Source organism: Sinocyclocheilus grahami, unplaced genomic scaffold, assembly GCF_001515645.1.
Source record: "Sinocyclocheilus grahami isolate Dianchi unplaced genomic scaffold, SAMN03320097.WGS_v1.1 scaffold185.1, whole genome shotgun sequence".
Taxonomy (NCBI): Eukaryota; Metazoa; Chordata; class Actinopteri; order Cypriniformes; family Cyprinidae; genus Sinocyclocheilus; species Sinocyclocheilus grahami.
Genome location: NW_015505364.1, coordinates 228,163 through 253,397, shown reverse-complemented (window position 1 = coordinate 253,397; position 25,235 = coordinate 228,163). Strand labels below are relative to the sequence as shown.

The window sequence follows — 25,235 nt, the reverse complement described above, 5'->3', positions numbered from 1 at the left end:
TTTACTGGATCTTGCTGTGCCCTAAACTCTAAACGGTGTATCGCCACTGCTGGTGGAGGTCCGATTGACCACATTCTGGCAGCTCAATATTGCATTTCAGGGAAACAAAATTACAAAGTTACTCAGCCTTACTTTTCAAAAAGTAATCATGAAAAACTGTTAAAATTTTAACAACTCACAACCACTCACTCTCACACAAGGGAGAGACGTCCCTGGGCAAGAAAAACAATGGATGTATGGAACCAATCCACGTTACGATCCCCTGCCTGAACTTTTTAGACTCTTTTGCGATATAACCATCTTTAAGAAATTGTTCAGTGGTATTCAGCACTGAATTTTCTTATTAAAGTTACTGGTACTTTTACTTTTTACTTTTAGCCCAGTTTACTCTCCATGTGAGAAGTCACCACCTATATATGTAGAAAAATATAGTTTAATGAAATTTATATCTATTAATTTCTTTAATTATTTTTTGAATCATATCCACCATGTAAAGTTGTGTACTACATATAGCAGTGTGATGTAACAGGATCATTATGATTCACACTGCTAAAACACAAAATGACATGAAACACCTTTGCACTATGCCTGGTTATTTCATATTTAATTTGTGATTAATAGTTAGTTGATTGGCATTTTTAGGCCACTGCAATGAGTTATTCTACAATATGATTACAATGTAAACACCACAGTACTGAAGTTACTGTATCCAACAAACAGTAAAGCACAACATTACAAGGCAAATGGCCATATAAGCATAGCTTTGTTCTTAATGAAAAATAAAAACAAAAGTAATACACACACACACACACACACACACACAAAAAAGAAAAGAAAGAAAGAAAGAGCAACACTTTGCATTGGTTCAAAGCCACACATTTGTACAGTTTCCAAATCTGGTGACTATCCCGAGGCAGATTACAATGGTGTCTGACAAACATCTAAGCCCAGTTCACCTGATATCACATGGTCATTTGATGTGAGCCTGGCCATTTTTGGATTGAAATCACGAGACTTTTTGGTTTCTTGTGGGGTCAGGGCCACAAATAGGTTGTTACATATTGACCTTTCCTTAAATGACACATTTGTGCCACTGAATCACATCCTGACCTGATGTTAAACAAATTCCTCTTCTGATAAACCTCTGTGATATCAGTACTGAATGCTGATATGACACGAAAGGCCCGGTGTCTAACACTGCCTCTCGATACCTCTTTTATACTGTATATGAAGTGGGTAAATCTATGTTTGTGTTGGTTTTATGGGTTCACTGTGAGTGATTTTGGCCGTCCTGGCACATACAGGTATTTATATTGGCATCATCCGTTGCGCTCCAAGAACATTATATACTATTGCTAGACTGAACTACTAGCATCCTGTATTCACAATACAGAGTCAACTGATTACTTTTGTTTGGATATTGTTTAGATTGTTATTACAAACACTGTCAAAGAGTATGGCAATGTTTGGCTATTAATCTTCCAAAAAGAGAGAAAAAAAATCACCTATTGATATGTATACAAAAGGTGAATTACAGAAAGTTTAAAATGTAATACTTCAGATGAGCCTCCTTTATGATCCTAACCTGCTCCTCATATTTTTATATCTTTAAATGATGGTGCATGATTTATTTTTCACTGATATGAGGATCTTTTAGGGTAGGCAATGGAAGAAAAAGTAGATTTTTGATATACTCATGATGACAGAATTATGGATGTAGTGTCTTGTCATAGTAAAATAATTTTTTAATATTTGATATTTTTCATATGCTTAGAAAGCATATGTTTCATGCAACTACAAACCTGGTCTAAAGTTTCCTTAAATGTAACAATATAAGACCTCGAATAACTAAAAATCTAAAATCCATAGCTGAATATATACACAGTAGAAATGATAGTAGCATACATGGTTCCAAATATGATTTTGCCTTCACACCTCGTGTTTTTACAAAGGTATGAATGGTAACATATCTAAAAATAAATACAACAATAAAAGAACAGGGAATTCATACACATTAACCACTACAAAAATGATTCATCTTATTTCAATGTTTCATATATTATGAGTTTTGTCACTTGTCTTTTATGTGGCATAGAGTGTTGACTGAGGTATGATTTTAGCAATGCAGCTAACGTAGGTTTTGAACAGCAGGGTGCTGATCTCAGTGTCATTTACGTAGAAGTTTGATGTTTCAGTGAATGGGAATAAAAGTGCGATTACAACACACCACACATGATGCATATTAAAACATTACATTTAGAGGCCCAAGAGAAGTTAGTAGCCATAACATTGTGCCATAAAACCAATTTTCTAGTCCCATTCATCATGTACTGATATTTTTTTTAACGATATTGACAATTGTATGAGTATTTGTATGTGCATATGTGTCCAGTTCTCCATCTGTTTACTCCCTTGGACATGTAGGACCACAAATGTACAAGAGTTATTTTTTGGAACTTTGAAAATTTACCATTTGAAATCATGAGTCAAAGATCTTATGGTTTATGGTAACATTTCAACAAAACAATAGAAAATCAAAACGGAAATAAATACTCTTGACAAGATTAAGGATATTTAAGTCAAATGATTCTGGATGCTTTTCCAGGCAGCATTTGAAGACTCCCCCCACCCTCTGGCTGTCCACTTTTTCTGTCTGTGTCTGGGTTTTATTTTTTCATCATTACTTTCCTATACCTCCCTCTCTTCCCCATTTTCCATCTCAAACGTAAGGCAGTATGCCGTAGACAAACAGGGCCATGACAGCAGCGCTGAAGAGGCCTGCTATAGGGACGGTCACAAACCAGGCCAGGAAGATGTTCCGGAAGAGACGCCAGTCCACAGCCTTCTTGGAGCGGATCCAGCCCACCGCCACCACTGAGCCCACCTGCACCCACAGCAAAGGCAAAATCAGCAGTAGCACGTTACAGAAATATGAAAACAGCAAAATGTGGATTTCATTTTTGAGGGTGGAACTAGGTCATACAATCTTTATGGAATGTATTTTGTTATTTCTATAAAGGATTTTTAAAGATTCCATGAAATCACAAGCATATGTTTCTGTCCTGCTTCACTCTTCTGTTGAAACAGTAAGATACACTGCCACATTTTTTTAATAAGGTCAATAGCCTTTAGTTGAAGGCACAGACCTGGCTATTTGATATTAGTAGGTGGTATGACTGATATGATATTTCTATTAGCGCTGGATGAAATCTAAATCTAATCTAAATAATATTTGGTTATTTACTATAAATCAGAGGTCTCAACCCAGTACCGGGCAGTGGAAGTGTTGCTACTGGGTCGCAAGAACGTTCTGGGAAAAATGTGTATGACACTCTATTTATCGCGTGTTATTGATTGTTCTAATTATTATCAACACAATTAAAAGAACCAAAGACTTAAACTACTTCAGTCTAGTTCAGTCTGCATTGAATTTATTTAATACACGAGTTTCACAATTTGAGTTGAATTACTGAAATAACTGAACTTTTCCACGACATTCTAATTTATTGAGATGCACCTGTATTAGGGGTTAAATGGATCGCAGTTGATCCGTGATACGTATGGACCAGGCCCCACAGTTCGGCACGCGTGTGATTCGCAGATTAATTTGGCATTCTACACGTTAAAGCGATTTTAAACCATAAGAAGAAGCGAAGGAGAACTCGATTCGTTCCTCACGCGCTGTTTTCGGTGTGCACAGCAGCCTCACACACCAGAAGCGCGCACACACACAGAAACGTGTTTCAGACAGCGTGCAAATACAGAGTTCATTCCTCTTTCATGTCTTTTTGCGTTTGAGATACATACATATAACACCGTCTAAAAACCCTTCCCGGCATTCTCATTCTCTGTGCTTATCTGAAAAATCATCCGATCTGTGACTCAAAAACTACAATATGATCCGTTGAAACACAAAAATGTTATATATATATATATAATATATATATATATATATATATAAACCCCACCCCACTCCAACCGGTCCACGAGAATATTTTCAAAATATAACCGGTCCGTGGTGTTAAAAATGTTGGAGACCCCTGGACTATTCCAATAATGCTTAAATCATTGCAATATTCACCATGTTGCTTAATTTGATAAATCACCACCACAAAAATGTAGGGAATATACTCAACATATTTAATATATCACCCAATTATTCATTATAGATAGCATTTTACTAAACAAAAATGTGGGCAAACCCAACTCAAATCTACATGGCTTCAACGCAAACAGACATGGGTTGATCCAAATTTTGATTTCATAGGGTCATGAGCATAATATCTCTTTTGAAATAACAAAATACATGAATTTGATTAATTGTGCAGGTAGGGGTTAGTTAAGAGAACACAAAGTACAGCAAGGTTTGAGATCAAGCGTTCTTTACCTAATTTTCTCCTTTTGCTTGAAAGGCAAAGTCATGTCATGTCCTGCCTAACACAGGGCAGCAGGAGGAGTAACATTTCCATACATGCTGTGTGACTCAGGGGTTATGGTGACAGGTGTTTGCTAGATACAAGAGCGATCTGGCTCTTCTTATATGGTCAGTGCAACCGAAGCCTCCGTCACAGGGGGCTAAATCTGGAGCAAAAGCCAACCCAAAGTCAACAACAGAGAATAAAAGACTTCAGGCCTTTAATTCTCCCATGATTTAAACCCCTTGATCTACTCAAACATCATGCAAGATGCTTGACCTGTGAGCCATGTGACTAATCCATGAAATCAAGACAAGATTTATGACCTTTCTGTGAATTTGTTTGGCAAACAAGATCTAATCAAAATAAACCTGATGAAGACGCGACTCCTCCATTGCTGCAATGTCTTTGTTCCCATTTCATAATAATATAAGTGGCTTTACTGGACAAAGCTCATCTGAACATTAACGGCCTACTAATTCATATTTTGGATGCTGTGACACAAAGACATGACATGCTCACAGTAGTAATGCTGATAACTAGGGCTGTCAATTGATTAAAAATGATGAATGAATTATCACTGATATGCAGATTAATTAATCAAATTGATATTTACCCAGAAAAGCCCCCAATTAAAGACAACTCAAGCGCATTACATTATTATAGCAGCCCTGAATGCAACCCTGTTTTCCAACATTTGCTGATTTGTGTGCTTTCTATATTTTGATAGGGGAAAATAACATTAATTCAACATTATTAAAAATAAAACTTAAAAAAAAAACTGAAAAAAATTGTTTAACCCCATATTGGGTAACGGTTAAAAATGAGCCTAAACTGAACTGTCAGTCAGTAACAGTGTTATTGTTAAAACTAAAACTATTATTGAAATAAAGCAAAAATAAAATGTAAACATTAGATTAGAAAAACCTAAACTTAAAAAAGAGTTTAAATTACTAAAAACTAAACCTAAAATAAAAATACAGCCAAAAAAGGTAAAAAAAAATGACAAAAGCACATAAGATTAGGAGCAAAAGCCAACCCAAAGTCAACAACAGAGAATAAAAGACTTCAGGCCTTTAATTCTCCCATGATTTAAACCCCTTGATCTACTCAAACATCATGCAAGATGCTTGACCTGTGAGCCATGTGACTAATCCATGAAATCAAGACAAGATTTATGACCTTTCTGTGAATTTGTTTGGCAAACAAGATCTAATCAAAATAAACCTGATGAAGACGCGACTCCTCCATTGCTGCAATGTCTTTGTTCCCATTTCATAATAATATAAGTGGCTTTACTGGACAAAGCTCATCTGAACATTAACGGCCTACTAATTCATATTTTGGATGCTGTGACACAAAGACATGACATGCTCACAGTAGTAATGCTGATAACTAGGGCTGTCAATTGATTAAAAATGATGAATGAATTATCACCGATATGCAGATTAATTAATCAAATTGATATTTACCCAGAAAAGCCCCCAATTAAAGACAACTCAAGCGCATTACATTATTATAGCAGCCCTGAATGCAACCCTGTTTTCCAACATTTGCTGATTTGTGTGCTTTCTATATTTTGATAGGGGAAAATAACATTAATTCAACATTATTAAAAATAAAACTTAAAAAAAAAAACAGAAAAAAATTGTTTAACCCCATATTGGGTAACGGTTAAAAATGAGCCTAAACTGAACTGTCAGTCAGTAACAGTGTTATTGTTAAAACTAAAACTATTAAAAATATTTTTTATTATTGAAATAAAGCAAAAATAAAATATAAACATTAGATTAGAAAAACCTAAACTTAAAAAAGCGTTTAAATTACTAAAAACTAAACCTAAAATAAAAATACAGCCAAAAAAGGTTAAAAAAAAAATGACAAAAGCACATAAGATTACTGAAACTTAACCTAAAACTAAAATGAAAACTGAAAATATAAAATGAATAATAGTATTTAAAGCTACTTGTTGAGTATATATATATATATCTCCCAGAATTTCCATCAGCCATTACTCCAGTCTTCAGTGTCACATGCTCCTTCAGAAATCATTCTAATATGCTGATTTATTATCAGTGTTGAAACTGTTGTGCTGCTTAATATTTTTTTGGAACCCATGATACTTTTTTTCAGGATTCTTTGATGAATAAAAAGTTAAAAAGAAGAGCATTTATTTAAAATAGAAATCTTTTCTAACAATATACACTACCGTTCAAAAGTTTGGGGTCAGTAAATTTTAATTCTTTCTTTTTTTGAATTAAATTAAAACTTTTATTCAGCAAGGATGTGTTAAATTGATAAGAAGTGATAGCAAAGATTTATATTGTTAGAAAAGATTTATATTTTGAAAAAATGCTGTTCTTTTTAACTTTTTATTCATCAAAGAATCCTGAAAAAGTATTGCAGTTTCCAAAAAAAATATTTGGCAGCACAACTGTTGCCAACATTGATAATTCTAATAATAAATCAGCATATTAGAATGATTTCTGTGACACTGAAGACTGGAGTAATGGCTGATGGAAATTCAGCTTTGCATCACAGAAATAAATTATATTTTAAAGGATATTAAAATAGAAACCATTATTTTATATTTTAATAACATTTTGCAAGATTACTGTTTTTGTTTCTGTATTTTCGATCAAATAAATGCAACCTTGATGAGCTTAAGAGACTTCTTTAAAAAATATTGATCTTATTGATCCCAAACTTTTGAGCGGTAGTGTAAACATAAATTTGGTGTCAATGTTTTTATCGTTCATCAGCTGGAAAAATCGTTCTGAAAGTGATTCCAATTAAATCATTTCGCTGTGCCTTTATCATTATAGTTGTGGTGTGGTGCACTATTCTTTAATATTGAGAACGATTTTTAGAGCTATATATTTATAGTTATTGTCCTTGGTGTAAACAGGCCTTTATTCTTTATCACACCAAATTACCATGTTAACTTGACAGCCCTAACGCAAACTGAACCTCAAGCCCTCTATCTTTAGCCTCAAACCAGGTTTTAAAGCACTACAAAGATTTTACAAGAAGTTTAAGAATCTGAATAGAGGTCATGGAGTGGAATGAGGTATCAGTCTAAAGCCAAACATGCTTAAAGCTCTTGACTGCCCTTGTATCACAAAGAATCCCCAAACCCCTACAAAAACATTATAAAGCACACACAAGGAAATAGAGAATAAATAGAGGTCAGCTGATTTGTGCTCTAGGAATGTGTAGCGACAAAATGTAAACAGGGTTTTGTATTGATTTCTGATTACAGGTGAGATTGCTGGACTCATTTCTGTCAAGTATTAGCCTAATGTAACCAGTTCAGGCTGTTGACCTATGCTAAAGAGGAGAAATTACCTACGTTTTAATGGAATCACTGCAGTTGGCATGGTTTGGTTGACATGTTTAGCATCTAGACTACAATGTATGCACTACCCAGTACCTTTTAAAAACACTGTCTTCGATTAATGCATTATCTTTAAAACTACTAAGCAGATGAAAAAAGAATGAATCAAATAGGCGAATCGCAACTGCAATCATGGAGTTACATGTTTGCAGAGGTGAGCGCTTTGATTGGCTGTTCGATGATTACACTAGAGAAGCTATGGGGTGGAGTTTAGCACTACCAAAGCTTCCCTACTATACCAATACCTTGCAGTGGGTGGAGCTTATAGGAATGCCCACATTTGAGGCAACGAGCACTGTTAGAGCACTCATTACTTCAATGCAAAATCCACTGTGAAAAGACAAATGACAAGACAAAGACAAACACAACAGATAAAACATAAGAGACACACATAGCATGGAGCAAGACACCAGTGGCCCGAGCAAATGCAGACAAATACACAGCAACATGCCATGAGAGAGATGAGGAGGGGGACAAAGAGATGATGCAGTGAAGCATCACTTAAACACAGATCTGTGAAGAGAAGAGTGTTATTTCATCCTGTATGCACCAAGGCCTGAGAGAAGAGGAGGGAGCGCTCGTCTTCATTTCTAAAGGGTTTGAGAGAGCTGTCTCAGCCTTGATGAGAGCGTTCATTGTCCCAGAATTGACATCAGTGTGCAGTACAGTTGCTTTATAAGCATCAGAAACAGTGACCGAGCCCATGACATCAGTAACTGGATGGCTGAGATCAGAGAATCCAGGATGCCTGCCAGAGTATAATCTTGATTAAAAATAAATACATCAAATGTCATTATCAATTAAAAAAAATGCATAAATAAGTGCTTATCGTTCAGAAAATGTTGCTCATGCACTTCAAACAACATATTATATGATATGCTTTATTTTCTATTTATTATATGAGGATTTTTCTGTTACTAAAATACTGGTAATCTTGTCTAAATTATGTCCAACATAATGCAGTCATAAACCTGATTTATGTGATTTCCTTATTTTCTAAAAATATAAATTAATAATTTGCTTAATAAAATTAATATTTATGTAATAATTATGTATTTAAATTCATTAAATACAAAAATAACATTTCAAAATAATAGTGAAGTCCTATTAGTCTAGTTAATTTGGTACTATATTTTTGTTAGTAGTAGTAACAGTGCTATTTTAGTATTATTTCTGATTGTTTTAATGTTTTAGTGTTATTTATTAATATTTTGAATTGGCTTTTATTCATATGTCGAGTTTATTTTATTTTTAGTTTCAGTCATTTTGTTAAGTGCTTTTGTCATTTTTATTAGTTTTTTTTTATATTTAGAGTGCTTATCGTTCAGAAAATGTTGCTCATGCACTTCAAACAACATATTATATGATATGCTTTATTTTCTATTTATTATATGAGGATTTTTCTGTTACTAAAATACTGGTAATCTTGTCTAAATTATGTCCAACATAATGCAGTCATAAACCTGATTTATGTGATTTCCTTATTTTCTAAAAATATAAATTAATAATTTGCTTAATAAAATTAATATTTATGTAATAATTATGTATTTAAATTCATTAAATACAAAAATAACATTTCAAAATAATAGTGTTAGTCTAGTAGTCTAGTTAATTTGGTACTATATTTTTGTTAGTAGTAGTAACAGTGCTATTTTAGTATTATTTCTGATTGTTTTAATGTTTTAGTGTTATTTATTAATAGCTTTATTTGTTAATATTTTGAATTGGCTTTTATTCATATGTCGAGTTTATTTTATTTTTAGTTTCAGTCATTTTGTTAAGTGCTTTTGTCATTTTTATTAGTTTTTTTTTTATATTTAGCTTTGATTTTTATTTCAGTTTTAGTTTCAATAAGTTAAGTATTTCAATTTAAACATTTTCAGTTATTTGCTAATGCAACATTTCTCATTTATACGTTTTTCATCTAATACTTATATTTTATTTCAATTAACAAAAATTTTTTTTTTTTTTACTTTAGCAAAATAACAACAGTGGTTATTCATAAACTTATATTTCCTATAAAAATTCTACTTGCAACTTAATTCTTATACCTTAACTTTGGTAACTAGATTAAATGGTTGAGCTGGACAACTTATTTATTGACAACTAGTAATTTACTTGTCTAAACATAAGTCAAGTCAAGTCACCTTTATCTATATAGCGCTTTGACACAATACAGATCGTGTCAAAGCAACTGTACAGCATTAATTAGGAAAATATTGTGTCAGACAAAACACTAACTAAGCATTTCTCTACAATTATTTATAATTCTAAAATTATATCATTTGATTTTATGAGTTTAATAGTTGATTACATTTGAGGTCTAGCGAGGACGAGACCAGCGAGACGGGTCAGACATTTGACTCAATGTGAAACAATAGAGTAGAACATGAGATTTGGTCAGTTTATTGTGATTGGACAGCACCCTATTTGTGTAAAGTGTCAAGTGGTTGTGCATCCATGTCATTATTTATCAATAACAAATAGCATCATGTGCTGAAAGCTGATGTGGGCACCTCTCATTCCCTGGAAAAACAAGACGGCTCCCTCTTCTCTCTGGTGGCGTGCACACAATAACCTAAGGGGGCCAGCTGGGCTCTGACCCGATCTTTACCTTGCAGTGTGTCGTACTGATTGGAAGTCCGATATTGGACGCCAAAACAACAGTGATCGCTGAGGCCAGCTCAATAGTGAATCCACTGCGGGGGGAGGGCAACAAAACACAACTTTATACAGTCACACCTGCAGTTCAACCAATAATTGCAATGCATGCCGTTGAGAGAGGCTGGTGCCCGTGCAGCACGCAGGTCTGGAGTTGTGGAAACATTTTAACAGGCATGCAAAAAGTCCACAAGGAGATGAAGGTGAAGTAACAAGAAAACAAGGTTGACAGGTTTTCTGTGAGTTTTTGCCTATTAAGTATGAACGTGTGAGTGAGTGTGCATCACAGGGTAGACACGTGTGCATGCATGCAGGTGGAAACAGCGGCAGTTCTGTGGTGATTACGCTTGTGCCGATAAACTCCTGTGGCCTCTTAAAACACACACAGACAGCATGAACATGTGAGGAAGATATGCACTGTGCACAAACAAGCAGACAAACCTTCCATCAAATCATGCAAACCAATCTACACAGCAAGAGTTTTGAAAAAAAGGTATACTGCATGGTGTTCGCTATTCCCTTACATTGTCCCCATAAAAAAAAAAAAAACTCCTTCCTGTCAACAAACATCAAAGCCAATGAGCAAGCTGACAGATACTGAGGGCACATCGATTGTTATTTCTGTGCGCTACGTGAGGGCATGAGACAGGGAGCATGGCCACCTGATGCACACTCACTCAGTATAGACTGACTGTCATGCAGGATTGTAGAGACCTGCAGTGCGAAATCGTTCAGTCACACACACATTGAGAAAATGCTAATTGTTCCAGCAAATCAAAATCATTTTCAAATCATAATTATTTGCTTTTTTGTTCAATCTTGTTGAAAGTTTCTGTCTTTAGAAAATATTTAAAATAATAATAAAAATTAACAATAATCACATTAACTTTCCATGAATTTTCTTTTTTGTTAATGTTTGATGAGTTTTTTTTTTTAAATACACCATTACTATAATTTTACATTTTCTGATAAAAATTGGCAAAACTCACCATTATACTACATTGTTCTGGGTAGTTGTAAGCCAATAAGATTTTTTTGGAGTAAACTTTCAGTAACTTTTTCTGTTACATCTGTTACTTTATCATCTAATGACAGATACTTTATGTGGGGGAAAAACTGTGCCATGAAATGATCCAAGTTTAATTGAATCCAGTGAAAGTTTAAGTGATGATGAATAAATTATTGACAGTAAAAAAAAAAAAAATTTTTTAAAGTGATGTTCACACTTAAAAGTCTGTGTAAAACATTAAACATCAACCTTTAATATATACAATTTTGGATCGATTTTTGGATCAACAGAAACAGATTATTACACTAAAATAATTTTAGGTTCATTTAAAAAAATTTAGATTTTGGTTTGGATTTGTGTCCAGTTACATTTCAGAATATCAGTATTTAGTAATCATGACTTCCTAACAAGCATCTCTAGAAAAATGATCTGCTGTTGGCTTTCTCAGAACAATGACAAGAGATCTTTTTATAGGGGTGGAAAGCCTTTGTTCTGATTATCAACTCAAGCTCATTTGTTTTTGACAGTTTGTCTCGTTACTAAGAGAAAGCAAGGTCGCTGAGGCTGTGCACAAGTGTCTTGCTAAATTTAGCAAACTCAGGCAGTTCTGAGCGGTGGGTGCAAAACAGTGACCAGTCTCTTTATTTGAACTTTATTCTAAAGTGTGTTTAAATTAAACACAAATTTAAATTAAGATCATTCTACGGTGATATTTAACTCAATTTGTGGTGGTAACACAAAGAGGGATTGAGGGCAAATACTCAAACGGGAGAGGAGAAAAGCCGATAAACAGAACTAATCTAGCAGGATTTCAATATCAGATAAACTATTGTGTCCCTGCTGCCAAAGCACATGCTCCGTTTCTGTAGTCTACGATTACACCTTCAGCACTGGTTTAGGACCAAGAGGAAGGTTTTAGTTCTGTCAGCGTTTTACACCAAAAACCGGTCCCCCACTTCAACAATTTTCCACTTGCTACAGGAAAAGAAAGACACCTTTTGTATTGTCAGAAATAAATAAAACATGGAAAAATAGTGTGCTTTTGTCATGGGTTTCCTGTAAGAGGCCACTTAAATTAAGCTCACTGTACACTGTGCAATTTTTCTGTTCTTTTTGATTGCTGCTTGTTAGATTGAACGGTATGATGCCAGTGAGACCTTAGGTAAAATTTCAAAATTAATGGCAAAATCGTACAGTGTGCATTGGGCTTAAGAAGATTTCTTACAGTGGATAAGAAATCATCACATCTGCATGCAACAGGAGCACATGCATCAATTATCATGCACAAACATCATGCTCTCTGCCAAAAGGCTGATCTCACCTGGAGGGGGTGATGGGAGTGAGGTCTTTGCCCATCGTTTGAATGACACGTCGACCCCAAACCCACAGTCCAGTACAGATTCCAATGCCGCCATAGAACAGCAGCCACATTGGTGTGGCCGCATCCTGCATCACCCCACCCTGTTCGTAAATCATCCACAGGGCCACCAAAGGGCCAATTGCATTACTGCAGAAAAGGAAAAAACAAGCATGTTCACAGGGGAAGTGACATGAAGCCATGTGGTCTTTAAATCAACATATTAGCTGAACTCAGCCCCAAAATGTATCATGATTATGAAAAGATAACTTCCCGTGATGGCAAAGCTGAATTTTCAGCATCATTACTCCTGTCTTGAGTGTCACACGATCCTTCAGAAATTGGTCTAATATGCTGATTTGATACTCACGAAAGTCATGTTCACACTTAAAAGTCTGTGTGTGATGATATTCACGTGAAGAAACACTAATTCACTATTAAAATAATTTCTAAATTCAAATTTTTTTTTTTTATATATTACATTTTGGAGCTTAGACATCAACAAAACCAGATTATTACACTAAAATAATTTGCTTTTTTATTTCAAAGGCTCATTTAAAATGTTTGATTTTGGTTTGGATTTGTGTCCAGTTACATTTCAGTATATCAGTATTTAGTAATCATTTTATAAACAGTTTTGCACTTTAATATTTGTGTGAAAATCTTTTTTTTTTTCAGGATTTTTTGATAAATAGAAAGTTCAAAAGAACAGCATTTATTTAAAATGGAAATCTTTTGTAACATTATTGTCTTTACTGTAACTTTTGATAAATGTATTGCAATTTTTTTAATAAAAGCATTAATTTCTTTATTTACAAAAAAAAAATCTTATGGACCCCAAACTTTTGAGCGTATAAACCAGAGAATGAATCTGCCCTAAATTAATTTGCCCCCAAAACTAAAATGGAAAAATAATTTGAATGAACAAAGAAATATTATTATTATTAAATATTAATAACATATTTATTAATAATACATTTATGAAATAATTATTATTTAATTTTGTGCTGCTATTGATTTGACAGTGGAGAGGTCACATGCTCTCAGTAAAAAAAACAGTACAAAAGTTGTCACTGGTTGCAGTACCCTTTTAAAAGGCACGTGTTTGTACCTTATTTACCCCTAAAGGGTGCATATAAGGACATATTGGTACATATGGTCTATATTTTGTACCTTTCGAAAAGGTACTGCCCCAGTGAGAGCTTTAGCCCTTTTTTTTCTGAGGGAGAACTTTGTTTGAATTTTGTTTACTCTTCACACTAAATAGAAACACAATAATCAAATTATGTCACCAACAAAACCAATTGAAAGATTTGAAATGTCAAAGCATTAAGCAGCTGAAGTTAGCCCAAACTAATGGCCACGTCTCACTTGGGTCTTAACAGTCTGGGTATGAGCCAAATCATCTCCTGAGTCATGAACCAGATCTGTGGCACTGAACTGAGGGCTTGTTTTCAGGGCACACTAATGCTGTGGAATGTGAAGAAATGGTGCAGATAGTACAGTAGGTCTTATTCTGAATGCACTAGTCACACTAAAAAGTAAAAATATTAAAAAAGAACCTACCAAAGTTTCTCAAAAGCATACTTAAAAACTTGCACATACAAATTTATTAATCTTGGTTTTGAAACAGACATCAAATGGCATACCTGACATCATTCCCCCCATGCGCAAACGATCCGAAACAGGCGGTCAGGATTTGCAGGAAGTGGAAGAGCAGGAAGACTTGAGGCTTGTCCTTCTCCTCCTTGTCCTCATCAACACAGTCCTCCAGCACCCCTTCAGCTGGGGCCCGTGGCTCCCTTTTATCTGCTGCCAACTTCACATCCACGTCACCTTCCTCCGCTTCAATCTCAGCCTCTGCAACCGCGTTACAGTAGCTGGAATAGCTGTCGTAACGCAATCGCTTCTTCGAATAGAAGACGGTGTCGCCCACTAGCTTCTCACTGTCTTCTGGAGGAGGGGCGCTGGATTCCGACCGCATCAGGGGCTGCACCGGCATGCCGCAGATGGCTGCTGTGTAACATGTATAGCTGTTGTTGCGGCGGAGGTGACGGTAGTTGTTGTCGGGACGTGAGCCACTGCGCTCGTCCTCCAGGCGGCCCAGGTGGATCTTGTGAAGGAGGTCCTTGTAGAGACCAGAGTCCTTATGAACCGTGTGATAGACCTGGCCATCGCTGCGCATGTGTCCGTCAAAGCTGAAGCCCCCATTGGACACGGGTGACTTGAGGCACCCGTTGGTCATGGAGTTGGTGCGACCTGACAGAAAATTATTATTTTTTTTTTTTAAAAACACATTTTGGTCAGATAGTACCCATTAAAAACAAGATAAGTCCTTTAACGTACCATACACTCTGCCGTTGGGCAGGACGGTGCCTCCATTAGCCAGGCTGTTCAGCTCTCCTGTGGACTCCTCTGTCAGGGGCAGCACAGCATCGTTGCTGCTTTTCGCACCTGGAAGCTCTTTAAACACGGGGGCTTCCTCTTCCTCCTCCGGGATTTTATCCAAACTCTCATCAGAGATTCGGGAGAGAGCATGCTCTTTCTTCAGCCGACCTGTTTTGGGAAAAAAGCCAGGAAACCATTAAATATAAAGTCATATATTAGGTATCAATCATAGGGATGCATGATATATCAGCATTCTATTGGTTTTTGGCCAATATTTAATTTTTTTATCATATCAGTCCATATTGGATATTTAATTGTGCATCATCTTAGTTCCATTATTTTTACATTTAGCATTGCATTAATCTAACGGTCTCTTAAAGTTAATCTTTAAAAACAATAATAACGTAATAACATGTTTAAATGTTATCTTTAGCCAATATACAGTTTTAATATCGGACATTATAACGTTATCATTAAATGTATTAAATTCACTTTGATACAATACACTTTAATACACTTCAATCTGATTTTAGTTTTTAGTGTTTAATTTTAAATTTACACTATAGTTCAAAAATGTGTGGTCTTTTGAGCAAGATTTTTTTAATGCTTTAAAAAAAAAAAGTATTTAATGCTCACCAAGGCTGAATTTATTTCATTACAAATACAGTAAAAATAATTATATTGTGAAATATTGCAGTTTAAAATAACCATTTTCTATTTGAATATATTGTAAAAATTTAATGTATTACTGTGATGCAAAGCTGTACAGTCAGCATTATTACTCCATTCTTCAGAAAACATTCTAATATGTTGATTTGGTGCTCATGAAACATTTCTTATATTTTATAATTTTGTTGAAAACAGTTCTTATTATTTTGGTGGAGACTGGGATTGCAATTTTCAGGATTCTTTGATGAATAGAAAGTTGTAAAAAGAACAAGTTTTGTGTGATATAGAAATCACTTTTGATTCTATATCACAAAATTATATAGAATTTTCACTTATTGGTATCAGCCAGAATAGTATCATCAGTGCATCCCTAATCAACATAAATGTTATTTGCAGAGCAGACGAGGGGAAGGCGGCAAGCTTGGTGAAAAGCTGAAAATTAAAAGCAGCATTAACAATATTACAGTGAGAATAATATAATCAAGCAAACATAATCACTAATAAACATGGATAATTCCATGCATGAAAAACTGTGATATCAGTATGATTACAACTGGCCTTTTTAAATCGAGCAGTGATAATGAACAATAACAAGCACTTTAAATTAGTGCCCCACATATTTAATGCTAATTTTGAGCTTCACACATTGATCCTTCTCAACAGACTAAAAGCCAAATAAATAAATAAATAAATAGATTCCTACAACTCTGTTTCCCATGGGCAACTGCACTACAGACCCTTGATCTGAAAACAAATTTAATAAAGCAAGCAACAATTTAAAGCGCTGATCCGTGAGTGAAAGCAGTGCTTCAACATTTCATTAGAGATTCATTTCATTAAAGGCACAATATGTAAGATTTTTTTTATAAAAATATCCAAAAACCACTAGAACAGTGTTATATATGTTGCTGACTTGTGTACTTTCATTATCCCAAATGTTTCGAAGAATGTTTAAATCAAGAGAAATAAGCAATTTTAACTAGTGACACGGACCGTGTCTATAGTGTCATTGTGTCACCTGCCAATGAGGTCACCCTCGATTTCCGGTTTTGTTTTATAGAAAACATGAAAACACCAAAGATGCTTTAATATGCTGTGCGTTTTAATAGGCCGGTGACGACCGCACAGAGTAGCATTATAACAGAACTTTCAAATGTATCTAGTATGATAAAACAGAGCTGCTTTTTTTTCCCACATACGCACGACCAGAAGGAGAGGAAACGGTCGACTGTGGCATAATAAAAGCTCCGCTGCTTTCGAGCCGTGTGTTGCGCTCGTTCAGTGGCCTCATTTCGCATTCGACGGCTTTCAGCCTCACCCTGCTTCATTCTACTATGTTAACAAATCATTAGCTCATCCATGAACAGTGTTGGGCAAGTTACTTCCAAAATGTAATACATTATATATTACTAGTTACTGTCTTTTGAAAGTAATTAGTCACTTTACAATATTACTGTCTCTGAATTGTAATGCGTTACACTACTTTTGAGTTACTTTCACCAAAATATCCACATTAGTATTATAAAATGCCAAAATGTAGTTTATTGCTGCTCATTCTACACCCAGTGGAGGGTAATGTGGTAGGTCTATATAGCATAAAATTATAAAATCATACTTAAATACCGGTATGTAGGTCTACATTAATGTTACGTTGTAGTTTAGGTTAAACACAGATAAGCACAAACGGCATTATTACATTCATAATAATAATAATAATAAATAACACCAGTAAATAAAGCAAAATCATTTCATCAGCATTAAATGTGTCCATTTTTGCGATGTATTTGAATGCTAAACTATTATTTATTATGTAAACCAGGCTTAAGTTACTTAAAGCGCTTAAAAAACATCCTCGTCACATGAGCAAATGTGTGTTTGGCCCGAGCTCAGGATGAACGGAACGGATTGTACGCAGTATGCACTATTTAAATTAACCAGTGTATCTATATGTTTGGTTGGCTATTTTATTCTGATAATGAACAGGCTGCAATGTTTGCAATGCTGTATGTTTGTGCATAAGGCGCCGGCGCGATCGAACAGCGGAAACAAACAACAAAAAAAATACTCCGTCATTTTTGGTCATACAGATCATTCGAAACTGCAATGCGTTTACTTTTATTTCTGTCATCTCGGTTTCCTTTCCATGGACTTTCGTAGAGCGCCGCGCCACACAAATAGCCTATGAACCAAACTCAGCAGCATATCTCTGTCTTTTCCTTTTGTTTTGTTAATCTGTTAATTAGGCTATTTAAGTCAAATATTTTGCATATTCATTCATTTTAAATATACACTATGATTTAATAAAAACAGATTTAGTTATTTTTAGTTCAACTTAATTTTTGTTGCTTGTCTGCGCTCGTCCGCCGCCCTTTTCACTTCTCCGACCCGCAGCTCTCTCCGATAGCTTAGTGTTAGTGGCACCAATCCAGGTGTTTCCAGGTTTTACTCGTGCTATTTCTCCATGTTGAGAGTTTGGTGTCTCCATGTTGAGAGTTTGGTATTGCACCCGACTATGCATTCTTATCCTTTTCTCCGATGAACTGAAAATAACAGGAGTGTGTCCATCTCACAAATGTAGAATCCGTCTCTGCAGTCATCTCAACCATCTTAATTCCAGCAACACGAAATAGACAAACTATTTTACCCTCGGAATTTTTTCTCTGGTGCTGTTTTGCGGTGTTGGTAAATTCACCCCTTAATTTTGAGTTAAAATATGTTGTTGTAACTTGCGTTAGTGAGATTGTAACGAGTAATAATATTACCCAAATTTTATTAGTAATCAATCAAAACATGTGAGCAGCCAATCTTGCACTGAGAAAGGTACATCAACTGCATAAAGTCCGTGTGACTCATCTGGGGGAAAAAACTGTGATGTTCTCAAATAAACAGCTTCAGTTTATTTGCTTTTCATTTCTCTCAGCGTCAGTCGAACGCAACATGGGCCCACAAGCCAGAGCCAGCAAAATATAGTCTTTACATTACAGAGTGCCTCAGCAGAGCAGAGCAGCAGATGTTCCTTCCCCTCCTGAGCTGGTGAAGATGCCTCATGCTGAGTCACATCTTTGATTTTTTTTACAAAGCTAGATTAAAGATAACATCTAACTAAATGGCCAGATGTCAAAAACACGTGGATCACACAATTTCTGCAAATGTAATTAGTAATACCAACTGTCCTCAGATAATTGATTCCTAATTGGAAAAAGAAATAGAAAATTTAGGACAAACACAGAGATCTGACAGAGACATTAAAAACACCTAAATTCACAAGCCTGCGGGAGGGATAAGGACAGTACATACTTGCTATTTTCCTTCTCATCCAGGGGCAAACAAAAATCCAGACCAGACCGGCACATACCAGAGCACCAGCCAAAGTAATGAGGGCAACAGCCCAGACAGGGAGCATCTCCAAGCCCAGTACTGCACAATAAAGAAAGATCGTGACACACTCACACATATAAATACATTTAAAACCAATCCAGTGAATTTATCTTGATAGAAAAGGTATTTTACATGGAAAGCTATCTTAAAACAATGTTGAAAACATGGCCTATTCAGTGACAACAAACAAACTCGTGTCTGATCAAGGACATCTTTTGGGTGAATGTGTTATCACTACAAGACAGGCTTACCGGGAGCTCCAGTGTACATGATGGAGAAGGTGTTGATTCCGATGGTTGATGCATAGAAGAGGGGCAAAGCGCAAAGACCATTGGGAACAGGGTCATCCTGTAAAGGACAAATCACAGAAAGAGCTTAAACTCTGTATATACGACACAGATGCCATGAATAAGAACAAAACACATCCAATGTTACATTTATTGCTAATTTTTTTGTTTGTTTATACATTAAAGTCACTGTAATTCTTTAGTAAAGTTAGAAGCAATATTTTGCAGCTTAAAAAATTATCCATGGTTGCTTACGATTTAGGCGAAGCTCATTTCAGTGTTTAGTTTTTATATAGAATTTAGTTTAGATTATAGATTTTAGTTTTATTTATATAAAACTATAGCATTTGTCAATATTTTGAATGAGCATTTATTTTTATATTACCAGTATTTTATGCGTTAAGTTTAATTAGAATTTTTAATGTTGCTGTTTAGTAGGGATGCACGATATTGGATTTTTGCCGATATCCAATATGCCGATATTTTTCAACTCATTTTGACCGATACCAATATATTTCCTTTTGTTTGGAAACAACACCAAGTCTTTTCGGTGCAGAAATTATAAGCAAAATATTTTTTATTTTGGTTAGTTTTTAACAAGAACTTATCTGTTAGAATTAAATAAACAATAATTAAGGTTTTTGACAGTACATTGAAGCTTTGAAAATAACTATAAATAAACTATATATCAATCGCTGCATTTTTCCCCCAGAAAGATGCAGTGTTGATGCTAACATTTTATTTTAAGATTTAACATTTGTAAATGGTCTACAGCAAAAGAGTTGTAAAAATTCTGAAAATCTTTGAGCTTATGATTTGTTTAAAAAATAAAACATATTCCACATTAATGAATAAATCAGTATATAAAATTATTTAATTTACAAGTGTCATGTTTGTGATTTTTTTTTTCATGTAAGCTATAGCTTCTGACCTATAAATCAAAATATACTTGTTATTTTATGACATCAATTACTGCTTTATTTAATCAGAAACAGTCTAAATATTATTTGTGTAGGCTATTTTACTTTTAATTTAATTAGAAGTAGGCCAACAGCGCCCCCTACAGATTAAAACTCCTTACAGAACGGGCATTAGGACCCGGGGGAGGATGCAGCTGCTGACGCTGCACATGCTATTACTGTTTACTCTATCACAGTGAATCTAATCATCATTCAGACAAAACTTTGCTTCAAGAATGAGCCACACTGCTGACTTGATCTAATCACTATCACACCCTGAGCACATGTGAGTTAATGTATTCCTCTTATCGGTAAGACATATCTGCATAATTTTTAATATCGGGCCGATGCCGATATTTACATTTAAAGCCATTATCGGCCGATTCCGATATCGGTCTGATAATATTGTGCATCCCTACTGTTTAGCTTAGTTTTTTTTTTATTTCTAGTTTTAGTTTGACTTATTTTAGTACTTCAGCTACAGCAACATTTCTAAGTTTTAGAAATAACAACAATAATTTTTTGTTTGTTTTTTTTAGGTGAACTGTTCCTTTAAACCACAGTCCTTATGTCGTCACATGTAAGAATGCATTTCACTGTTCCTAACTCTTTAAGGCTTACATATTCAAGTGTTTACTGAAGCAGAGTCTACACCAGCCACACATTTAAAAGATGAATAGCTGTCGACTGTAAAGCATTTGATGTGCCATCACAGATGAGCTATTGTCATGCAATATAAACAGCCACAGGCACCGTTACTTGGAAATAGCTGAATGCATGTCAAAGAGTAAATATAATGAAAACATGTGAGGTCTTACAAGGACCGGTGATGGACTGGTATACTGAAGGACTAGACAAACGTCTCTGCTGCACATGAATGTTTATATTGGATGTCTGAATCAAAAGCGCAAAACACTTCAAACCTGTCTGAGAACTTTGAATTGTTTTTTTTCCCTCCATTCCGATGTCAAAATTTGTCAAAGCGTGATAACTGAAGTAAGGTGATGAAAGACAGGTGTAATAGTTGACCCATGACTCACCTTGTTAAGAATGAAATATCTGATGATGAAGAAAAGCAGACCAGACATGAGACCAGACAGCAAAGGGGAGATGAACCATGAAGCAACTGCATTAAATAAACAGCAATTACTAAATCAATAGCATGCCAATATAATGACGCATAATGCTGCTACAGGCACAAAGGCCAACAGGCAACATTAAATAAATTACACATCTCGGTTACAAGTATATTAACAACAAAAATGAGATAACATCACTCCAGAGAAACAATACACTACCATTCAAATGCTTGAGATTTTTTGAATGTTTTTGAAAGAAGTTTCTTTTGCTCACCAAGGCTGCATTTATTTGATCAAAAATACAGTAAAAACTAAATACTGTGTAATATGATTACAATTAAAAATAATAATTTAAATGTATTTTAAAATGTAAATGTATTCCTTTGAAGGCAAAGCGGAATTTTCGGTCTTCAGTGTCACATGACCCTTCAGAAACCATTCTAATATGTTGATTTGGTGCTCAAGAAGCATTTCTTATTATTATCAGTGTTGAAAACCGTTTTGCAGCTTAATATGTTTGTGTCATTTTTTTATTCAGGATTTATTTTGAATATAAAGTTCAAAAGAGCAGTATTTAATTGAAATAGAAATCTTTTGTGACATTATAAATGCCCTTACTATTACTTTTGGTCCATTTAATGCATCCTTACTGAATAAAATAATTTCTTTTTTACTAACGCCAAACTTTTGAACAGTAGTGTAAAATGAATTAGGACACAGGACATTAAATAAAGAATTAGACAGCAGAAACATTCAGAAAAAGGCTGACCTTAAGCACTCAGTTGCTCCGTTTAAAAAGGTTTTTACATTTTCTGGTGTGCAAATAACTACCACAGTATAATAAATAATGAATCGCATAGTGGATTTTTTTTTCTTACCAATTTTGACTAACTGCATCCACTGTACTCCTTTAGTGCCAATAGCAACCATGGAGAAGCCAATAGTAGATCCCACAATGCAATGAGTTCCAGAAATGGGCAACTTCAGAAAAGAGGCAATGAGTTGCCAAACCGCAGACCCTGAAAAAGATGGGAATTGCAGTGGGAGGTGGAGCAACAAAAAAAAAGTCTTCCAGCCATATGTTCTCTTCCCTTCTGTCTTCAAAACAGACTCTAGAAGGGATACTATTAAAAACATTACAATCTAGCCATTCATTATCCAGTGATATAAAAAATTTAAAACCTGCATAACTTTTTTTTTAACCATCCATGTAGTGCTCTTTGAATTAGATGTATTTTTAATTTACATGTTTTACTCTTTTACAGCTAACATGCTCTATTACAACTTGCTCTAAAACAGGTGATCATGACTCCCAGAATCTGGCGGCCTACAGCGAATAAACGAATGCCTCGCTAAGCTTCTCCATCATTAATCTTCGAAATTGAAGTTTCAACTTTAAATGAGCCATTACTTACCGACCATGGCGCTGACCTCTCCCGCCATCAGTACCGGCACCGTTTCATTGTATAAACTGACATCTATAATTCCCTTCCGAATGGTTTCCCCGACCTTGGCACCGAGGAGCATGGAGCCAAGGGTCTCAAATATGGAAGCCAGGATGCAGGCCTGACGTAGTGTCACCACCCCTGACCCGACCGCAGTGCCAAATGAGTTTGCCACGTCATTGGCCCCCACTGAAAATGCCAGGATGAAGGCTATAATGAAGCCAATCACGACCATCCACAGGTACGGTTCCAAATCCATCTTGACTTTTGTTCACACAAAGACAAACGAAACCCAAACAAACAACTACAAAGAACTGGAGTAAGGTGCTGTACTATGAAGGAAAAAAATTTTCCCCAACTTTCCCCAGGCTAAAAGAGTTCTTGGGGGAGAGGCACACTGCTAACTAAGCCGTTTAACCTCAGTCTGTAGAGTGCTGAGCAGTGTAGGCAGGAGAGAGCATTCCATTGTTTGGCCCTCTAAGTGTCCTGTCCACAAAGACGCCTTCAGCTGTCAAAACAAGAGAGACAAGGACATCATTAGACAGTATTTGAGCTTTCCTTATTGACTGCATAATGTAGCCTAAAAGACCATGGGAAATGGAAAAGTTGGAGAGACAGGTGTTGGTGATCATTAAAGCTAGGAAAATAAAAGAATTATAATACAGGCTTAGGGCACTTTTCTCAACATCAAACAAGAAAAGATCAGTAAAAGGAGGTGCTTATCCTTCTGACGATGCTGACTATCAACTTCAAGAAATCAAAATTGGGATCTAAACACTGACCCCGTAGGTTTTATTATTTTCAGTTTTAGTTATTTTCTAGTAGAAAACATAAAAAAATTATGTGAAAGTGAAATAATGACAAAATTCATAATTAAAAGATGGGGAAAAAACACCAGAATGAGTAACAGAGTTAAAAACTATATAAAGGTTTGTATTCACTTTCCATAAATTTAAGAAAAATATTTGTTTGATCATTTTTCACAAAAGGATATATTTTCACATATGCAGTACAAAATAAAGACAACAAAGTAAACAAAAACTCAGCAACAAACTTCAACAAATGGTTAGAAAAGGTGGTGCTTAGTCTTCAGAAAATGGTTATTATAAACCTAGAAATCAACCATTAGGACACATCTAAAGTGAGTTTAAAACACTGCTTCTGTGCCTTGACCTAGTAAAAAATATCAAATTAATTCACAAAATGCTTAATTAAAATAAATAAATAAATGGAATAACAGGGTTGAAAAAAAGCTAGTTAGGAACTAAATGTTGGTTTGTAGTTATTTTCCAAAAAATTAAGAAAACTATTTGTTTCATATTCTTTCCCCCTCACAATAACTCACAGTAACGGGGCTGAAGGTTGAACATGACAAACTTGACCACTTGACAAGTCCAAATAAAACTAGAAGAATGTTACATTGTTTGGAAAAAGGGGGGAAATCATGTGGTAACAGGATTAATAATCACAGATTTGTTTGACTACAATGAAATTAATATTTCATCAGATTATGTGAAGATTATGACAATATTATGACGTTATTGTATGAATTTAATCATTGGATAGAGTCGGAAAAGTCAAGAACTTTGAAGTGAGACAGGCCAAAACCAGCATTTTGAGGAGGTGGGATATACATATTTGGAATGTTACAATTTTACTAGTATGGAAATTTACTATATTTAATGTAAGTGTAAAATATAATGATTTGTTTAACAAAAAACGTGGGATTTCAAGGTTTGAAATAAAACATCAAATAGCATTACATAAAACAGGCAAAAAAAACACTTGAGCACTTACATTAACTGGCCACCTTACACGACACCAAAGGCGAAGCATTCAGGTGTGACCAGGACACAACGTGACTAACAGTGTACGTCCATAACAGAATGTAACATCGCAGTAAGCACCGCAAAACAATCACTCCTGCTTCATATCTCCTCTCGGCTTCTTGGTTTGATTTCAGGTTTGAGTCTCCCACCGAGCCAAGCAATACAGCTAGTCGTGCTCCAGTTGCACTGTGCAACACTGCGGAGTTGCAGCCCCTAATACCTGCTTACAGCCTCCTCTCTTCCTGCTTTCCCCACTCTAAGAATATTAGTGGGTCAAATTCATTGGAAAACGGCAGGTCTGTAAATGGGCCACTATGTGCTCTGTGAAATCTGATCAGTCCTGTTTATTGGAACGACTGATC

General features: G+C 35.2%; 1 protein-coding gene across 2 annotated transcripts; it reads right to left on the bottom strand.

Moving 5' to 3' along the window:
* Positions 1–227: 227 nt before the first annotated feature.
* LOC107594502 (sodium-dependent phosphate transporter 2-like) lies at positions 228–25,090 on the bottom strand. Of its 2 annotated transcripts, none has more exons than XM_016284574.1 (11): positions 24,842–25,090; positions 23,015–23,552; positions 22,478–22,618; positions 21,561–21,646; positions 19,526–19,622; positions 19,194–19,313; positions 15,186–15,395; positions 14,489–15,098; positions 12,804–12,989; positions 8,058–8,142; positions 228–2,884 (listed from the first exon to the last, which is right to left on the bottom strand). In XM_016284574.1, exons 2-11 carry the CDS (start codon positions 23,301–23,303, stop codon positions 2,720–2,722), a joined length of 1,989 nt encoding a protein of 662 aa, XP_016140060.1. In that variant the 5' UTR covers positions 23,304–23,552; positions 24,842–25,090; the 3' UTR covers positions 228–2,719. The 2 variants fall into 2 exon arrangements, with proteins under 2 accessions (XP_016140060.1, XP_016140059.1); XM_016284573.1 differs by lacking the exon at positions 8,058–8,142 and adding an exon at positions 10,427–10,511 and having other exon boundaries at positions 24,842–25,083.
* Positions 25,091–25,235: the final 145 nt, after the last annotated feature.